Below are 19,309 nucleotides of genomic sequence, written 5' to 3'. Positions count from 1 at the left end.
CGACAGGTATTTTGCAACAGGGCACGCCGAACGTGCAGACCGTGCTACAGGGCACGCCCGCGCAGCAGGCCGCTGAGGTCGAGATGTTCACCAGCAAGCGAAAAGCGCTCTTCGTGGAGGAGTACCTGCGCGCCAAGGCGCGACGCGAGGAGTTGCGATTGCAGCTGGAGGAGCGTCGCATCCGGGCCCTGGAGCGCCTCGTCGACACCATGGAGGCACGCTCCCAGTGTTGAGTGCGTGCCGGGCGACGGCAGATCTCAAGGCCGGAGTGAACGAGGCGTGTTGCTGTGCCTGGTCTGACGGTCGAGCGTGGGGTTAGCCGTTGCCTCGTAGGTGTGTCTGTGGACGCGTAAATGCAAGGTGCGGCGCGAGGCTCTGCCAGAAATATGGCCAAGTGCGATGCAAGAAAGTGTTTATGTGCTCTCGAGGATTTGCACAACGATCCCGGATGTGGTGTCTGGTGCGGATGTCGGTCATATGCCCTGCCTTGGCATTATCCGACGCCATTGTGTACTGATACACAATGCATGTTCAGTACTTGATCACGTCGTGTTCATCGATGGGAAACACCACTGACCCGCCGCGGTGGTGTTCGAAGTGGACGCGGCTGGAACATCGGCGACCAGCCCAGCGTATGCCGGACATTCCGTTGCCGCGGCGGTGGTATGTCATGATCATTACTTTGCCATTCATCCCATATGCTGTTTGAAGAGGCTCCAATGAGGCTCCCGAATATTCTTTGGATTTCTCTTTCTGCGTGCCTCAGAAGCGGAGTCAGAGCATACTCCGCATTGGTCGAACATTCACCATTAATCATAAAGTTGGAAAAGTTTGGATGCAATTTGCTTAAATGAAACGATCTCCACGACAAAATCGGAACACCCTGGTTTCCTGTTCTGCCGCGCTATTTTCTTTTCGACGTCCACTGAAGAGGCACGCTTGTTTTACAGGCCATGAGAAAATCGAAATATGATGCTGCCAGAATCTGACGTCCAGTGTTTTGTTGTCAGTTGTTCTCATCTATATCTATATCACCAGGTAAAATACACATTCGAATTGCTTGTATTACATGGTCTCACACAATTACACCCAGATAACCTCTCGCATGGGTTTTCCACGTCGTGGCGGTCGCAAGGGGGATCTCCGTGAAACAAATGTGTCGCAGGCTTGTGTGAACCTCTCGCGCTGCGGGATGTCCACTGCAGGATGCCAGGCACCGTGGGGATGGCTCATAAGCCCAGTGCATAACTTCCCACATTATGCGCATGAGTGCACGGTCGGAAGTGCGGGCGCACGCGACATCGCTCCTTACGGGGTCCTGTACGCTATGGGTGACCTTGCGAACTTGGAACGAGCAAGGTGTACGGACGATCGGTTCAGCGGATTGTCCGCTGCGGGCCTGATCTCCGGGTATCGTTCAGGCTGTCTGTATGGTTAAGTGGACGGGAGAAGCCAGTCAACACATGTAGGTAGGACAATAATTTTATATGTCCGAAAATAAACATTCGGGCAACGCGGTAAACTGCGCTCATGGAAGGTGTATCTCCCCCCCCCTTAATGGTCGGCGGGGCCATGTCCCTTAATGTAGGACTGCGAGCAACAGACAGGTGCCCCCTGAGTTCATGCACAGATGTGGAACTTTTTCCGACACGATGAATGCAATCAGTGAAGCTTATGACACATTTCGGGCGGGTGAAATCGCTGACAAGCGGCGTCGAACTTCCGCGTCGCAGGAATCCAACGGGCCTCAGTTGCCCACGTTCCTGGTCGTAATGCGGCAGGCAAACGCCTCAGCCGACCTGTTGGTTCCACAGCTCGTCGACGAGCCACTTCCCTCCAGCGGTGGGCGGCCATGGGGGCGAGGCCGCCGCCGGCAACCTGATCTTCGTCCTCGGTCGTGGTGGGATCCGCCTCTTCCTCCACCAGCTCCTCCGCCCACTTGTCCTCCAGAGAGAGGCACATGTTGTGGAGCACGCACGCCGCGCACGTCAGCATGACGGCCTTCTTCACGCTCTTGGTGTCGACGAAGCTGAGCCGGCGGAAACGCGCCTTCAGCACGCTGAGCGCGCGTCGGCTCACGTCGACCGTGTCTGTCAGCAGCTGGTTGTAGTAGTGCTTCTTGTCGCCGGGCGCTACGCGGTTCGAGCGGAACGGCGTCATCAGCCAGGGCCGCAGCGGCAGTGACACGCCGCCCACCAGGAAGCAGTCGCCCGGCAAGTACACGTCGCGGAAAGGCGTCGTTGGCGAGCTGTTTGGCGAGCGGACTGCCGTCGAGCACCTCCGACTCGTGCAGCGAGCCCGGGCTGCCGACGTACACATCCGTCAACCGGTTGCTAGCGTCGCACACCGTCATCATGTGAAACGAGAAGAAGCCCTTGCAGTTGGCAAACTTGTTCGGCTCGTACATGGGCTTCCGAATGGGGATGTGGCAGTCGGCGACGGCGCCCAGCACGCCCTTCACACCGGCCACCTTACGGAAGGACTCGACTGTACTGAGCATCTGAGGCCCCACAGGCAAGCGAATGAAGAGCTCTTTCAGGTTGGTCAGGCGTTCGATGATCTCATCCACGAACTCCCACGCCGTGGACATGCTCATTTCAAACTGCGTGGCGACCTTTCGGAAGCTGAGAGTACTGCCCAGGTAGAAGAGTGTCAGCAGCAGTTGTTTTTCGCGGGGAGTTGGCACCAGTCCTGCCCCTGTCGGGTTGCCTTCGCGCTCGCCCAGGATATCCACCATGCTGGCGAGCGTCTCCCTGTCGACGCGGAAGTTGGTGCGGAATTCTTCGTCCGTCATCTGAGGTATTGTTTCCTCATAGTATATGTCGCACTTCCTGACATGTTCCCGTTCAGAGGGTCTGAAATTAATAGACGCGTCAGCGCACTGAGCTAAGCGCCCGGCGTAAGGTGGGGTTGTACAATCGCCAGTAAAGGGCATCGTTCGATGGCAAAGCAAACAAACTACCTTCCGTAACCACAGGCACGAGTGATGACGCCTCACTAAAGCAGTGGTGAAAAAAACATCACATGGAGTGTGGTGTTCGTGTCTGCACCTACATGTTGCAGCAAAAAGAGCACCACTTAACGCAAAACAACACAGGTGGCCTCGCTTTACGCTGGACATCACGATCTCAAAACAACCTACATTTATGCACAGGATTCCTTTTGGAGTCCACCACACAGAGCCCAGACCTCTACAGCATGAGACAAAACAATGACACGAGTCTTTACGCCGTTCTCAACGCGACTGGCGCAGAGCCGCATATGGGCAATCAAAGGGGCAGTGCATGCGAACAGCTCTCCAGCATTACTCTCTACTCGGCAACGCGAATATTCGGGGCTAAAAACTTTTAAGTTCAATAAAAGCACAGCAATGTAAGTTTTCATACCTTATTCAGTGTTCTTTGGCTCGTAACGCAGTATCAATGACATTTAAAGTGCCACCACAATGGATTTACATGAAACGCGTGACAGCTCCGCCCGCAGGGCCATGTTGACAAGACAAGGTCTGTGAATAACAACACAAAATTGGAAACAAAAGAACGCCTTTAAAGGCCAACAGCTGGGAATATCACATGAATCGCGAAGAAGCACCACAACTTTCTAAGAACGCATGAAATGACACCTTTTGATTTGCCGAAATATTTTACGGGTGTCACAATACTTACAGTTCTTCGATAAGGGCGTCTTCATCCGTTTCATACCCGATCTCCCTTGACAGTTCATCCAAGAAGAATGCCTCTAGACTCAGAGGATCTTGATGCTTCAGTCCTCGGTTGCTGACATGTGGTACCTCAATAAATTCCTCAGACCACATGGCTCCATCCATTTCCCTGAAACCAATGTTTAAATCAGCGCAGAAGTCATTGAACCACGCAAGCGGTGTAATGTCAATAAAGTATTGAGCCGACCCATGCTATGTGTCCATGTGACCCATGTGTCTGGCCGAAAACCTAAAGACATCAACCGTTAGCGAGCAGCTTGGTGCAGGCTATATAAGTTGAACTATTAAACAACGCCATCGCCACATTCCTTCGAAAATTCCATCGAAACATGCCCCTACAGTGCACGCTATGCTGCCCATGAGTGATCGCATACGGCCAAGGTCGTTAAAGGGCCGTCTTCAAGTCAACCCTCATACATAGAGAATACTTTTTGGATATGCATAAATGCTTTTTCGCATCGTACTTATCAGAGTGGAATATTTCTAGGGCCCCGTTTTAGACCGCGAGTCTTTTACGCGACTGCAGGGTCACTTCACCTCTACAACTGGGACGCGTAATACGTGATCATTTTCTTCAACGCAAAAAGCTCACATGCGATTTTTTTACCAACTTTTACGCACTGACAGAGGCGGATACGAAACTTTGCCAAGGGAGAGCCACGCTCTGCTGTGATGCCCGTCCTCACAAAAACCCAGATTTCGGTCACCTCAGTTTCAAATTATCTTGTTTTAATCGGGAAACTACCATCCTTTGCACATCGTAGAAGGTTCAACATATACGTAGATATGTATGCAAATGGTGCGAGTTATTTTTTCCGGAGACTAAACGGGTCGTCTACCATTCTGAGGAATTATTTTGGAGAAGATATGACAAGTTAAGTTTGAACTAAGTGTTCCACATTTATGTGGGCCTTTGACTGAAATAGCCATCTTGAAGACCTTTCGGTTCTGTTCACAACCCTGACCTTCTTAACACCTAAGCCCGTCTACTTTCTGAACTACACGCCCGCGAAACGGGGAAAGGTATATTGGGAGAGTATGTCAAGGTCATCTGGGCATTCCTTGGCAACTTGGGATGAAACGGTATGTTACCAAATAGGTATAGGTGTGGATTACTTGTTCAGATTTCTATTGGTTGGCCAATGAAATAAAGAACATAATCACCCGCACGACGAACAACTTTTGTCGTAATGCGGAAGCCAAACGACTTTGCACACAATTGTTTTGTGAAAATACATTCCGCTGCATATGCGCGCACTAACAACAACCTTACTTGACTCACATGTCAGCCCTACCCTTATCGTTGACATTGGTTCGATTGTGGACAAATTCGACAGCTAATGCTGTTGCCCTGAACACAAATGTGCTCGATACAATGTCCTGCAGGCATTGTAAAATGTTAAGCTTACATTGGTTTTTAACGTTCTGTCAAGAGGCAACCACGGGTGCCAAAAAAGACGGCCCAAGGTGTACGACCTCCTCACTGTCATCAAGAGGACGCGGAACAGTTGGTTCCGGTCAGCGAAGCCGCCTCCAAATTGCACGGGTGAAATATCCTGGTCAAGAGATGACAGGCCGTCCCCTCCTAGCACGGGTTCCCCAGCGGCTGTCATTCTGACGAAACGGCGACCGGGGACCTTTGGTCGATGCGGAGGCCCTCAGAGGAATGAGTCGTACGCCGCGCCGGTCCACTACCTGAAGTGGCAAGCCCTCTGACCGGAGCATCTGGCAAGGGATCGATGCAGGGCTCTCACCGACGCAAAACAATCCTTTATTGGCGTAGGAAGTCTAATAACTAGCGCCGAGAAACGGTGCGGAAAGCCCTTCGTTTGGTACTGAGGACTGTGTCACCAGGCATTCCACCATCTAATTGTCCATTTGAACCTTTAAAGCGTCATTTCCCACATCTCCTTCCATTGCCGAGATGGCTTTTGATAATCAAGGGCCAGTACCTGTCCCTATCAGCACATGCGCCCCAGGGCGAACAGGGGTCATTGCAGCCACAGGATCCCTCGTTAAAGGGCACTGTGGGCCCCTGACCAGCACAGGGGGGAGGTTTTACTGCTTTAGGGACCCGATCGATCGAAAATGCCTTTTGATTGATATCTTTAAGTGCCAGCCTTATGCCTGCTTGGGAAAGAGGCCTCCAAGGCACAGACCGGCACGAAGCCGACCGCTCGGTATTAGTGATCTCAGTCAGGTTAGACATGTGACATAGAGGCCTTCACTATTCAAGGGGCCCGTGATTGCTGCGCGAGGCCGTTTGACCAACGTGTGATGGTTTGGCCTACGCACTGCCCTTTGGACACTCCGACCGGGATCGTGATGGTTTGGGAACCTTTGTGGGGCCCCATAAATCTGTGTTCCTGTTATAGGTAAAGGATATAATCTTTTGAAATGAAGATGTTTGGGACCCTTTCGTCGAACGAGTCCATCCAGGATGTGGTCAGAGTGGAATATAAAGGAAATTGAATGTCCTGGAACTTCGCGCCACTCAAGAATGATGCTTTGATGGCGCTTTGAGTGGTCTGCTTAGATCTGCTGTGTCAACAAAATAAATGTTATAGTGTCTTTGAGGCGCCCAAGCAGTCTGGTACTAATCAAAATAAAGGTTGTAATATCCTGACATTTAGGCTTTTGGTGCCTCTTTCACAAGCAGGCTAATCCAGGATTGTGTCAGACTGGACAGGAAGGAAGGACAGGAAGCTGTGGCACCCTGGTTTTACTGCCCCTTGAAAAAAACAGATTTTGGGTCCTTTTAATGGCTTGCTGATATCTGCTACCCAAAACAAAAGTTTTGGTGCCCCACAAGGAAGGTGCTGGTGCCCCCTCAGCCGATCCAGTGTTCTATTAAAGTGGGACCAACAACATTTCTGTGCCCCTAGAATCTGGTGCCCCTGAGAACGAAGATATAGGGTCCCTTGCAGTACTCTCTGGAATTGGGTGCATCCCAAAAATTAAGATTTGCGACCCTCCGTGGTGCTGCTGAAACTTGGTGTCTCTTGAAAATATAGGTTATGTGGTTTCCAAGTAAATTGTTATCCCTTTGGACACCAATACCTCATAGGTGCTCCAATACTAAAGGCAGACTCAGAATTATTCCAGTATAAGAGGAAAATAATTGGCAAATAAATGTCAAAGCAATTAGCAGAGAATGCTGCACCTTTATACATGCTTAACTTAAGAATGATGTTTTGGCGCATACATTCCCTTTAATCAAGCCTGTAGCTTCCATATATCATGACTGTCCAGCCACTGCTTACATATCATCATGTGTGCTGACCAATTTTCAGGGCCAATATGCCTACAATCCATTACCAATTTAGGCTTGATTTATTAAAATTTTAGTGACAATGACAAAATAATGACAATACTTTGCTTAAGGACCATATGTGACATACCATGGGGGCTGAGATGGTTGTTAGGGCAAGTAAATAGTGTACCCATAACACAGTATATGTACAAGTTTCCAGCACTGTAAACATAATAATACCATACCCTTGATTAAGGCACAGTCAAAACTGCATTAGGCACATAGTCATCAAACCACATATATCCATGATACCAGAACTGAATTTTATAGCAGATGCTAGACCTATATGCATCAAAATCATGGCACTGGGAAGCCTAGCCTAGCCTAGCTTAGCACACAATGACCCTGTTTCTGTCAGGCCATGAGCACTTAAATATGACATACAAAAAAGTGCTATGAATGTTTTGAGATACTTTAGTCTATGTTTGTTAAGCTCAAAAGATTCAAATTTACTGGTAGTGCAATTGCATTATGATCCCTTGTTTCCAAAGAACACTGAACTTATTGTTAGACCCTGATCATTGTCAAAAGGCAATGCCCCTAAGGGAAACTATATGAGCATACTTTGACACCAAGGCACAAAACAGGTAACCCTCTAACCCAACAACTACATCACCTGACCAAAAGGCACAGCTAATGATCTTATGCAGAAAATAGCTCAGTCCAAACTGCCAGTAGTGGGAGCAGGTGCTAATTTAGAGCAGATATCAAACAACTATTAGAACATATTGTGAGATCACCCATAAGCATGCCCTCAGTTGCCAAATGTTTTATTGCATTTGGCTGCAATAATTGTTTGATATCTCCCTGATCAGCAACCAGTTAAGCTGCAGCACATCACGGTACATCAAAACCACTTTTTCAACTCATTAGGAGCTACCCATGTTTTCTGTGGGTTAGGGAAAAGTTGAGTTTTCATGGGCACGACCAAAACATCACAAGGGGGCAGGTGGAATTAAAAGTAGTTCTACCATGAGGGAGCAAACAGGTTTCTCACTCATATCCCACAGACATACCTCTCAGCTTCTGCCCTGTCCTCCATTACAAGGGCCGATTCTTAATGTTTGCTAGATGATGCACAGTTTGCTTTCAGCCAGTCCCACAAGCACAACTCGCCCCTCCCGCCTTATTTATCGTCGTCCAGGACTGGCCGGGACACCCTACATCAAAACAGACGGTTCACCTAAGATCAAACGCGTTCAAGCGTCCGTTTCAGCTGTCTTCATCGCGGCATTTTCGTCGCAGTCTTAATCTGGTAGCTTTCCTGTTATTTATCATGAAAGCCGAGCATGGTAAAGGAAAATGGGGGATTTAGCAACGTTTGTGTGTCGGGGCAATATGTACGACTATGGACTGTGTACTATGGAGTCTAACAATTAACTGCTAACTTACTAGTATGGACCTGTATGCACTCAGTTCAGAAGACCCAGGCTCGAATCCCAGCAATTTCAAAGACAGAATTCAGGTTGTGGCGCGTGATTGAAAGCCAAACATGATTGAAAGCCGAACACCATTCAGTCCCTTTCAGACCTCGTTAACACCTGATCATGGTTGGAGCATTAACTGGCCGATGTAATTTGTACCCACCAACACTCCAAGTGATGATGATAGTCAGAACAACTAGTCCCTCCTTAACACGCGCCCGGGTGGTCGGCTAGATACCCTTCGCTCGGGTGGGGTGGCGGGGGGGGGGGGGCAATTTGACCCCCTGAGATTTTGAGAACTACGAGAGCTAGAGACACCAAATTCACAGCGTATGTTGATTTGTACGTGAACTCACTTGGGTCAAAGTTTGACTTCCATAGGTCATGACCTTCGGGTCAAATAAGGTTATACAAGGTAAATATCCATGTTGGTATCCGAAGTGCCCCAGAACCTACATAACTGTTTCTAAGCAAAAGGTCACATGCTCATTTAAGGTCAGTGATCTTTTTGACCTTTTAAAGGTCATGGTGACCAAAATTATACAAGACTGCTAGGAGTTTTGCACTTTAATAAACGACAAAGTTTACGCTAGGCAGTATGCTCCTAAAAACCAAACGTCGACCTAAGTTATTTTAGGTCAATGACCTATTTTAAGCCCTAAGAAGTCCATGGAAGATGCAGAATGCGGTTCCTACTTTTATTAAATTCGAAATGAGTACCAGAAACTATCCCATACAACAAGCCCTGGAGTAATAAAACAGACTGGCTTGACCCTTGGTCTGACTTTCATACCTGACCTCAGGTCAGTGTAACTTGCTGATTCAGTTGGCGTGTTTGCTAAGAAAGCATTTCAGAAATGTATGGCTTCGTCTAACACTCCGTTGTTGCATAAGATTGAACGATTCCCTAGGAGTTGACTTCGGTGAAACCATGGCCTGATTTTGACCTGCCGTAGGTCAGCGACATTACCAGATACATCTAAATTTTGGTCACCAAACGATTTGCTTTTCATTTGTCTACAGCTAAAGAAAATTTGGTGCTGCTGTGCCACATCGTTCGGAAACTATTTTGGAAAACCTTCTGGGGGGATTTGACTCCCCTCCCCACCCGAGCGCGTGTTAAGACGCGCTCTGGTGAAGGGTCAATTTGACCACCCCGAGGGTTTTGGCGGAATAGTTTCCGAACGGCGCCTCGTAGCCGTGTCCAATTTTGCATAGTTGTAAGCAATTGAAAAGCGGACCGTTTGGCGTCATAAATTTAGATGTACCTTGTAGGGTCACGGACCTGCGGCGGGTCCAAGTCAGGTCATGGATTCAGCAAAGTCAATTTCTGGGGAATCCTTCAATCCGATGCAACAGCGGAGTGTTAGACGAAGCTATACATCTCTGAGATAATTTCTTAGGAAACAAAACAATTGAATGAACAAATTCCATTGACGTAGGGGCAGGCATGAAGGTCAGGCCAAGGTCAAAGCCAACCTGTCTTATGACCCCAGGGCTTACCTTATGGGGTAGTTTCTGGTGTTAGTTTCAAATTTATTGATAACAGAAGCCGCATCATGCAATTTTCATGCACTTCCTAAAGGTCAGAATAGGTCACTGACTTGAAATGACGCCAGTCAAAGTTTGGCGCCAGGGCCAAAAGGTACGGAACCTGGGCGATCATAGATGCCGCGGCAGACCAACAAAGAGGCTTCCGTCGACGAAACACGGGTCCTAAGAGCAAGTGAGAAGAACCCAAGACCATCGTGGTGGGCCCCTGAACGTTCGGGAGTGCCCCGGCAGCCTGACATACAGGGCCCCGGCCTGACCACAGCCCGCTCTGAGCAAAGGGAAATTATCCAAGACCAGTGTGAGAGAGGCACTGTCCCTGTGCGACCAAGAGCGCCAGGGCAAGTAGCAGAAAGGGGCCCGATACAAATGAAGGGTTCTCCGCAAACGAGATCAAAAGCAAAGAGCGCTAGATCAATATAGAGGGCCCCTGAACATCGAGCGGCTCGGTGTCTCATCTTATATGGGCCCTAGCAACAGCACAAGACCCTCCGAACAAGTGAAAAGAGCAACCGAGTGTGCTCTGGTATATGTGGCTCCGAGAAAAGCGTATAGAGCCTTTAAGGCGAATGGGAAGAATCCGTGGAGAGCCGCTGATCGATCAAGAGTGCCCATGCATGTCAGCACGTAGTGCCCCGGCAGCAGCGCAACGCCCGGTGAAAAAATGCAGAGCTCAAAGACAACTTAGGGTGCTCTTTAGCGATCGCATTAAGCCGGTAAATGGAGATATAGCGCCCTAGCAGTAGCGTAACGCCTCTGGACAGCAAAATGAGCCTCTGTCCCCCAATCGCCATGCTCTCAAACGGCAAAGAATTAACTTTGTCTGCTCACAGGCTCTTCGCTTTCGCTTGTGATTGTTCTTGGTCATCTGGAGGCCCAAAGACGTCCATTGCGTTTTGTGTTAGAAAACTGCGTCCGTTTGGCCGGTCAGAGGCAAAGGGGGGGGGGGAGGTATGCTTCCGTGCCCCCTTGGGACAAAGGGGGGACATGCTTTCGTGCCCCCTCCCCTCTCTCTGGGTTCGCCACTCGCCCGAGCAGTTTAAAAGATGAGGTTCCGACAAAACCGTAGTTCTCTCCATTCAAATAAGAAGTACCCAATACACCATATGGAAAGCTCAGAAATGATCGAGTGTGTCCCATCAGCTTAACATCGGGGCTAACGATAGGAGCGTAGGACCCTCCATTTTATTCACAAATTTCCAAATTTCCATGTCGCGATGCGGAGGGCCCCAAACGTTTTTTTACGTTTCGTTGAGTTCACGGGGTAAAAGCTTCATGTGTGCATGTCGTTTTGCCTAAACAAAGTGTTCAAGCTTTTGGAGCATTTGTTATAGAAACATTTGGGCACATTAGCTTGTTTCAAACATTACAGAATGCATGGGATGGAAGGAGCAAGGCAAACTGCATGCATTACTTTCTTAGTGGTGAGCAGGGAGTCAAACGAGGTTTCCCCCTGGGTACGGCTTCTTCAAATCGACATTCTAAGTTATTCATAAGGATTTGGAGAAAACTGGCAGTACTGCTTAAATCATAAATGTCTGATGTATTAATAAGTGAAAAGTACAACACAGTAGGATGTGTTCTTTAATGGATGTGCCCCCGGCAAGAGCATAAGGTCATCCATTTAAATAAGGAGTGCCCAAGACAAGGTGTGGAGGGCTCCCGAACGATCGAGTGTGCCCGAGCCGTCTAACAGATAGGGGCTCCCGACAAGAGTACAGGGCGCTCAATTCAAATGTGAAGCACTCACAACACGATGTAGAGGGCCCCCGAACGATCGAGTGGACAGAGCAAGTTAACAGAAAGGGCCCTTGACAAGAGCATAGGGCTCTCCACTCAAATAAGAAATGCTCACAACACAATACGGAGGGCCCCCAAAGGATGGAATAGGCCGGAGCATGAGCAAATGTTCCACATTTATATTGGTTTTGAACTGAAATAGATATCTTAAAGACCATTTGATGCTCTTCACAATTCTTCCCATATTAAGAGATAAGCCCCTCTAGTTTCTGAACTATACGCCAGCGAAAATGGGGAAAGGTTCATTGGGGAAAGTATTTCAAAGTCACCTTGGCATTCATAACGTCATGATACCGTGATTCGAGTCCGGCCATTACATGAGTCATGTGGTGATCAAGGCCAAGAAAAATGCACTTGCCGGGTGTTCACATCTGGCGTTCGTAAGCGCAATTTCCAGATGTGACGGCCATCAAATGGCTCTCAATTAATGTGTGTGCAAGTTACGGTCACGCAATCAAAGCATGACACCGTGGGGAGCATATCGACTAAACAGAGAATTGTGCTGTCTAGATCAGTCTCTTCCACCTGAAAAGAAAACCAATAGCTATAAGTGAGCTTGATTTATCGTATATGATGTTTACTTAAATGCTTTCAGATGTGAAACACTGTCTTTAACAGATAGGGCCCCTTCAAGAGCATAGGGTCATCCATTCAAATAGAAAGCACACAATACACAGGGAAGAGGTTTCCCAAATGATCCAGTGTGCCCGAGCAGGCTAACGGACAGGGCCACCGACAAGAGCATAGGGCTGTCTATTCAAATAGGAAGTACCCGAGACCCAATGCAGAGGGCCCCCGAACGACTGAGTAAGCCGAAACATGCTAACAAATAGGTTCACCGACAACAGCGCAGGGTCATCCATTCCAATAAGGAGTACCTAAGACACAATGTGGTGGGTTCCCAAAAGATCGCGTGTGCGCAAACCAGTTAACAGATGGGGACCCCGACGAGAGCATAAGGCCCTCATTTGAATAAGAAATAGGTACAACACAATGTGAAGGGCCCCGAACGATCGAGTGGGCCGGATCAGGTTAACAGATACGGCCCCAACAAAGCGTAGGACTCTTCATAAGAAGAAGATTCATATTTAAGTAAGAAGTACCCGCAACCCGGCGTGGATGGCCCCCTAAAGATCCAGTGTACCCAAACAGACCATCAGATGGCCCTCGACGGGAGTGTAAAGATCTGCATTCAAATACCAAAACCCAATGCGCGGGGCCCCAAAACAATACAGTGTGCCTGAGCAGGTTAATTTGGAACGCCCCGAATGCCCGAGCTTTTGCCCAGGCAAGTTAACAGATCGGCCTCCGACAGGAACGTAGGGCCCTAAGAAAGCGATAGAAATTTGGAAGGGCCCTAAACCTATGAAGAGTGCCCATGGGCACATCACGACTATGTCGGTAGATAACAGCGACCAGCGTGAAAGGCCCCAGTGCAGTCGAGAATACCTGCGCGGCTTAACATATGGCACCCCGGCTATGGCGCAAAGAGCCATTCGGGCAAATGGGAGCAATTAATGGCAACGTGGAAGGCTCCTGGACGATCGGATTGATCCTGCATGGGGACATATAGAGCACCCGGAAACAGCGTCGGGTCTTTTTACAACGTAATGAGAATAAAAACCTTCCAATCACCACCCTCCCTATCAGGAAAGAATAATTGTGGTCTACTAGTGGGCCTTTCACTTTCGCTTGCAATTGTACTTGGCTGCCTAGAAGTCCAAGGACGCCCGATTTTGTTGCGTTTTGTGTAAAAAAAAACTGCGTCTGTTTGACCAATTATGGGACTCCTTCCTTCCTTGGGCTTCTTCGGGGCCCAAGGCGGAGGGTCATGACCCAGTGCTCCTTGACCAACCCCTAGAGCCTTTCAAAATGTGACACTTTTTATACTGACAGACGTATAACCTAAACTTTTTTTCCGAACTTAAGTGGCATATTAGTGCTCAGAATTCCCAGTCCTTAGCAATCGCATTGCTCCGTGTATCCAGAAATGGTTGCCTCAATGGTCTATCACCAATCAGATTTATGTGCAGATTAGCTATTCAGATTTTATTTCGTTGCATGATAGAGTGCAACATATATTGTCACCTCGACACAAAAAGCTTATTTTCCGAATGGCCTGGATGGACCGACTTATCATACGTTTGTGTGGGGAGAGTACAACTTGACTCCTGAAGATTCCCGACTTCCGGAATAATTTCCAAGCAGCGCGACGTGTTGGCATCAAATCTCGCAAAAACTGTAGACAAAAGAAAAGCCGATCTTTTGATTTAACCAATAACATGTACCATGCAAAATCGCTGACTTACGGTAGGTCAAATTCAGAAGGGGTGGATCAAAAGTGGGGGACACGGGGCCATGTTCCCCTTGACTCCGAAGGGGCTCATAAGCTCTGAAGGGGCCCATAGCCGGCCGGCAGTTTTTTACACAAAATTAAGCAATATTGGACGTTCTTGGGCTTCCAGGCGACCAAAACGGTCACAAGCGTAAGTGAAAGACCCACTAGAAGACATGAAATATTCTTTACTCAATGAGAGGGTAGTGATTTAGAGGTTTTAAGACCCATTACGCTGTCCGGAGAGCCTACGCTGTTTCCAGGGTTCTATCTGTCCACTAGCAGGGTTAATCCGATCGTTAAGGAGCCTTCTCTGTTGCGCTTGATTTCTTTGCATTTGCTCGCAGGGCCCTGTTGCTGGGCCCTTCTTGCTAGCGCGCCGAGACACCCTTGCCGATCAGGGCCTTCCACTGATTCTTTCCTGTCGTCCGAGAGGCTCTATACGTTACAGTCGGGGCCCCATATGTTGACCTACCGAGGTATTCTCGCTTGTTCAGTGCCCATTCACGTTGGCCCCTGTTAACCTCCTAACACAAACACGATATGCCTATGAGCCCTCTACATTGCTCCAGGGCTCTTCCAATTCTTTGTCACTTGCTTAGGGCCCTGCGCTCTTGTCGGGAGCCATTTGTTTATCTGCCTGGGCGTATTCGGTCGTTCGGGCTCACCTACCGGAGCACCTGCCGGCGCTACGTATGCGCATACATGGTGCTTATTCATTTGCTCCAGTTATGGTGAATGCCGTCATTCTGAAGCTATGTATCTCGGAAAAATATGGCGAAATCGACCGAAGATGCCTGCTTACTACCATCGTTAGCACGAACTAGGTTCCTACCTTTTTACGGCTAGCAGGCTGGTCGATGTGATCAGCTAATGGGTGATGATTAGTGCAGAGTTTTTGCTTTGTCTGCTTGAAGGAGTGCAAATATCCTAGCATTCAAAACGTATCAGGAATGTGGTGCACAAGTACCATAGGTATCACGAATTCAATAACCAACAGGAATGACACCTGCGACGTCGGCGGCGCGTGAAACTAAGTGCTACAGCTGTGCGTAAAAATTCATCCAAGGTCAATAGGGACGGCACCTGGGCGACCGAGGGTGCAGGCATGCCAACAAAGAGGCTCCCGTCAACAAATAAATGGTCCTTAGAGCAAGCGAGAACGACCCAAGACCAATGTGGTGGGCCCCTGAGAGATCGGGAATGCTCCGGCAAGCTGACATAGCACCCCGGCCAGAGCAGAGGGTCCTCTGAGCAAAGGCGATTTACCCAAGACCAGTGTGGCTAAATTAATGCCCCTGTTCGATCAAGACTGCCTCGGCCGGTTAACAGAAAGGACCCCGATAGAAGAAGAGGGTCCTCCGCAAGCGAGATCAAAGGTAAAATGCCCTAGATCGTTGTAGGGGCCCTTAAGCATCGAGTGGTACGGTGCTCTACCTTACATGGGCCTCAGCGACAGCACAAGGCCCTTCGAGCCATTGGAAATAACCCGATAATAATGTGAAGCGCCGCTGGGAAACTGGGTATAACCCAGCACATGGGGACGAAATGTGGGGCAAAGTCATTTAGAGCCTTTAGGATAACTGGGAAGAATCTGTGGAGAGCTCCTTTTCGATCAAGAGTACCCTGGTATGTTAGCACATATTGCCCCAATAGCAGCGTAGGGCCCTGCAAGAACACGCAGAGATGAAGGCAACTTGGGAGACTCATTACCGATCGGGTTGACCTGGCAAGTGGACATATAGGGACCGGGTAATAACGTAATATCTTTTTGAATAACGTAAAGAGTCCCAAAATTTCCCCAAATCACCACGCTCTCAACTAGCCAAGAACTACCTCTGCCTGTTCACGGGCTATTTGCTTTCGCTTGGAACTGTTCTTGGTCGTCTGGAAGCCCAAAGGCGTTCAGTTTTGTGTTTTGTGCTAAAAACTACGTCTGCTCGGCCGCTGATGGGCTCGTTGGGAGCCTATAGTTCCGCCTGGGGGGGTTTAACAGATGGGGGTTCGACAAGAACAAAGAACCACCCATTCACATAGAAGTACCCAAGACACAGCATGGAGGGCCCCGGAATGATCGAGTATGCCCAAGCAGGTAAGGGATAAGGACCCCCGACAAGAGCGAAGGGCCCGACGCCTGAATAATGGATACCCAAGACACAATGTGGAGGGCCCCCGGACGATCAAGTGTGCCAGAGCAGGTTAACAGAGTGGCCCCGACAAGAGCATAGGGCCCTCTATTCATAGACGGAGTACCCAAAACCCAGTGTGGTGGGCTCCCGAAAGGTTGAGTATACCCAAGCAGGCTATCAGATGGCCCCTTTTAGCAGCGTAGGGCCATACATTTAAATATTAAAACTCAATGTGCAAGGTCCCCGAACACTCCAGTGTGCCCGAGAAGGTTAACAGAGAGACCCTCGACAAGTGCGTACAGCCCTCCAATCAAATACGAAGCATCGAAGACCCAATTTGGAGGGCCCCGAACGACGAAGTGTGCCCAAGCAGGATAACAGATGAGCCCCGACAAGAGCGCAGGGCCCTACGCAATTAACAAATAATCGGAAGAGCCCTAGAGCAATGGAGAGAGCCCTGGACATGTCATGAGTGTGTCGTTACGCTATCGGGACCAACGTGAAGGACCCCCGAGCAGCTGAGAATATCCCGGCATGTTAACGCATGGGCCCCGGATTTAGCGTATAAAGCTTTTCGGGCGTATGGAAAGAATCCTTGGAAAGCTCCGGACTGACGAGAATGCTCCGGCACTCTGGCAGGAAGGGCTCCAGCAGCAGCACAGGCCCCTGCGAGCAACTGCAAAGAAATCAAGGGCGACGCGGAGGGTTCCTTAACGGTCGGATTGACCCTGCAAATGGTTAGATGGGACCCCAGAAACAGCGCACGGTCTCTGGACAGCGAAATGAGCCTTAAAACCTCTGAATCACAACCCTCTCAACAAGTAAAGAATATTTCATGTCTCCTAGCGGGCCCTTCACTTTCGCTTGCGACCGTTCTTGGTCGTCTAGAAGCCCAAGAACGTTCAATGCTGTTTGCATTTTGTGTTAAAAAAAACTGCGCTGGTTCGGCCAGCTATGGGCCCTTTCGGAGACTATGGCCCCTTCGGGACCCAAGGGGATTATCGCCCCGTGCCCCCTCTGGATCCGCTCCTGGATTTAGCATGTGGTTCAGAGTAGGAAGCGGCTCCGTGCTGCATGGTCGCACCCGACACCAATTCCAGCAAAACCGAAATGAACCAAATAAGCGTCGCCACTGCCGCAACTGCCGAACAGCCCCAGACGACGGCGGCCGGAGGTGGCGCTCTGTGACGACACGGATAAGGAGGGAGGGGGAGGGGGAGGGGGCGGGGCGGCAGCGGCCGTCCGCCGGCCAGACGCGTGCTTTCACTGGCAGCTACAAGGCTGCCGGGCTCTCGCGGCGGAGAGAGGCGGTCGGCCTGGTCGGTGCGGCGCCCGACGCGACTGAGGCAGGTACGTGCGGACGCCTCTCCCGGCGGGGTGCAGAAGACAGCGGCCGGCCCGGTGCTGCGGCTGTGGGGATTCACTGCGAGGCTCAGATCGAAGTGTTCATTCACGAGCTGTGGGTGCGGGCTGGGTCACTGGTTGTGATAAGCCCCACGAGACACCGGGGGTTCTTGAAAGCCTTGGACGGTCTCCCTGCGTTGAAATTGGGATTCATGTGAATTACCGATGTTACATACATAACCACCGAGGACGCTTGCAGGACTTCGGTAAACAAGACACGCTATCCCAGCGATGTGCGCATGATGTTAATTCGATTGCTTTTAAAACTGGTGCGGGCTTGTTACACCCATGAGGTACCAAGTCATGTTCAGTCGGATGTCGTGTGGGATTTCATTTGATAAATTCTGTCTCAGTCAAATCATTTACTATTTACTTCGCTGGCACTCTGAAACTCAGATGGTTTATTCGCAATGTGCCCCCAGCATTCTCGACAGAATATCCATAAGGCTCCGATTTGGGCTCGTTAAGGTATAGGTACATTCCATAATCCTTTGCAACATATGCTATGTCGTTGACAATAATCCAAAATGTGATGCCGTCTCATACACAGGTTAGCTCAAAAGTTGTTGGGGGTATCATTTTTGCTAATCAACGAGGTATTTCTAAATTGTATGATTTATTCTACTGCACGCGCTAGCGTCCAGTTATTATCTAACCCATGAAAATATTTGCTCCAGCCTAAACACACACTTAAGAGGAGCCAGACCGCACGTTTGGCATTATTGAGACCTACCCAAAAGCGTGGGCTTCAACATTTTGTTTACGTTCACCAAAAACGTAAAACGCGTTAAATTCGTTGACGCGGTCGGCTAATTTGGCCAGGCTTTGCCAGGTTCGCAGTCAGCGAATGCTATGCATCAATGAACATCTACTTGATAAGGCTATGAAGGAGGGATACGCGGATGTATTGACAGGACCTATTGGCGTCAGCTTCTCAACGCCGACTGTCTGCATTTGCTTATGGTTGGCATCACTTGGTCATGTTCCAGCTTGCTCTCTCTTCGTTCCAACTTACGCAAATATTCGACTTAGGCTCTGCGTTGGCATAGTATAGATGATCTGGATCGAGATAGATTATCAGATATCTGAGATAGATTATCTGGCGATCTTTGAAAATAACCTCCCATCGAAACTTGGACGATACTTTCATGTTTCAAATGCGCGGGACGTAGGAAGCTGGTTACATGCTAAAAGGCCATATTATTGCCAAATGCATTTTTGATATATAATTTAACCAGGTGGCGCATCGGAACGTCCCTAGCACCCCAACATAGAATATGAATTAGCAAATTCAGTAAACAAATTCCGTAATGTTTCTTGTCATCACGAATGATTTCCTTTTGAGGGCTAATGTCATAAAATAAGACGTTCCATATCAGGACGGGAGTTTTTTTGAGAATCGATGTTGACGTTGAATGCGCCACATAGCTCACAGCAAGGACAGTGCCACGTCGCGAGTCTGATGGCGTAACGTAGCATGCGTAATGTTTCTGATGTCCCATAAGATCAGTCAGGTGAGATATCAGATTGTGAGACTGATGTCGGGTTTTCCACACAGATGACGTTAAATGAGTTTTTGTGCAGCATTCCCAGGGGGAATTTGATCCGGTATGACATGAAGTGTTCACGCCA

The 19,309-nt window shown here is 49.2% G+C and overlaps 1 protein-coding gene across 1 annotated transcript; it reads right to left on the bottom strand.

The window, feature by feature from the left end:
- Positions 1 to 315: 315 nt before the first annotated feature.
- On the bottom strand, positions 316 to 8,193 carry LOC119107941 (putative nuclease HARBI1). The gene is made up of 5 exons (XM_037231533.1): positions 8,051 to 8,193; positions 3,666 to 3,830; positions 2,224 to 2,855; positions 1,879 to 2,132; positions 316 to 339 (listed from the first exon to the last, which is right to left on the bottom strand). The coding sequence occupies exons 1-5, from the start codon at positions 8,074 to 8,076 to the stop codon at positions 316 to 318; spliced, it is 1,101 nt and encodes a 366-aa protein (XP_037087428.1). The 5' UTR covers positions 8,077 to 8,193.
- Positions 8,194 to 19,309: the final 11,116 nt, after the last annotated feature.

Source organism: Pollicipes pollicipes, unplaced genomic scaffold (assembly GCF_011947565.3).
Source record: "Pollicipes pollicipes isolate AB1234 unplaced genomic scaffold, Ppol_2.1 Scaffold_6686;HRSCAF=7923_pilon_pilon_pilon, whole genome shotgun sequence".
Lineage (NCBI taxonomy): Eukaryota > Metazoa > Arthropoda > Thecostraca > Pollicipedomorpha > Pollicipedidae > Pollicipes > Pollicipes pollicipes.
Note: the sequence above shows the minus strand (reverse complement) of the source record. Positions and strands in the feature narration are given on the sequence as shown.

Bases quoted from the DNA above. Each gene is read 5' to 3' on its own strand.
- LOC119107941 (XM_037231533.1), bottom strand. From the start codon at position 8,076: ATGGAGGACAGGGCAGAAGCTGAGAG. The intron at 2,856-3,665 runs GTAAGTATTGTG...TATTAATTTCAG, and splicing joins GACGCCCTTATCGAAGAACT to ACCCTCTGAACGGGAACATG. The intron at 340-1,878 runs GTTGCCGGCGGC...ACGCGTCCACAG, and splicing joins CGACCGAGGACGAAGATCAG to ACACACCTACGAGGCAACGG.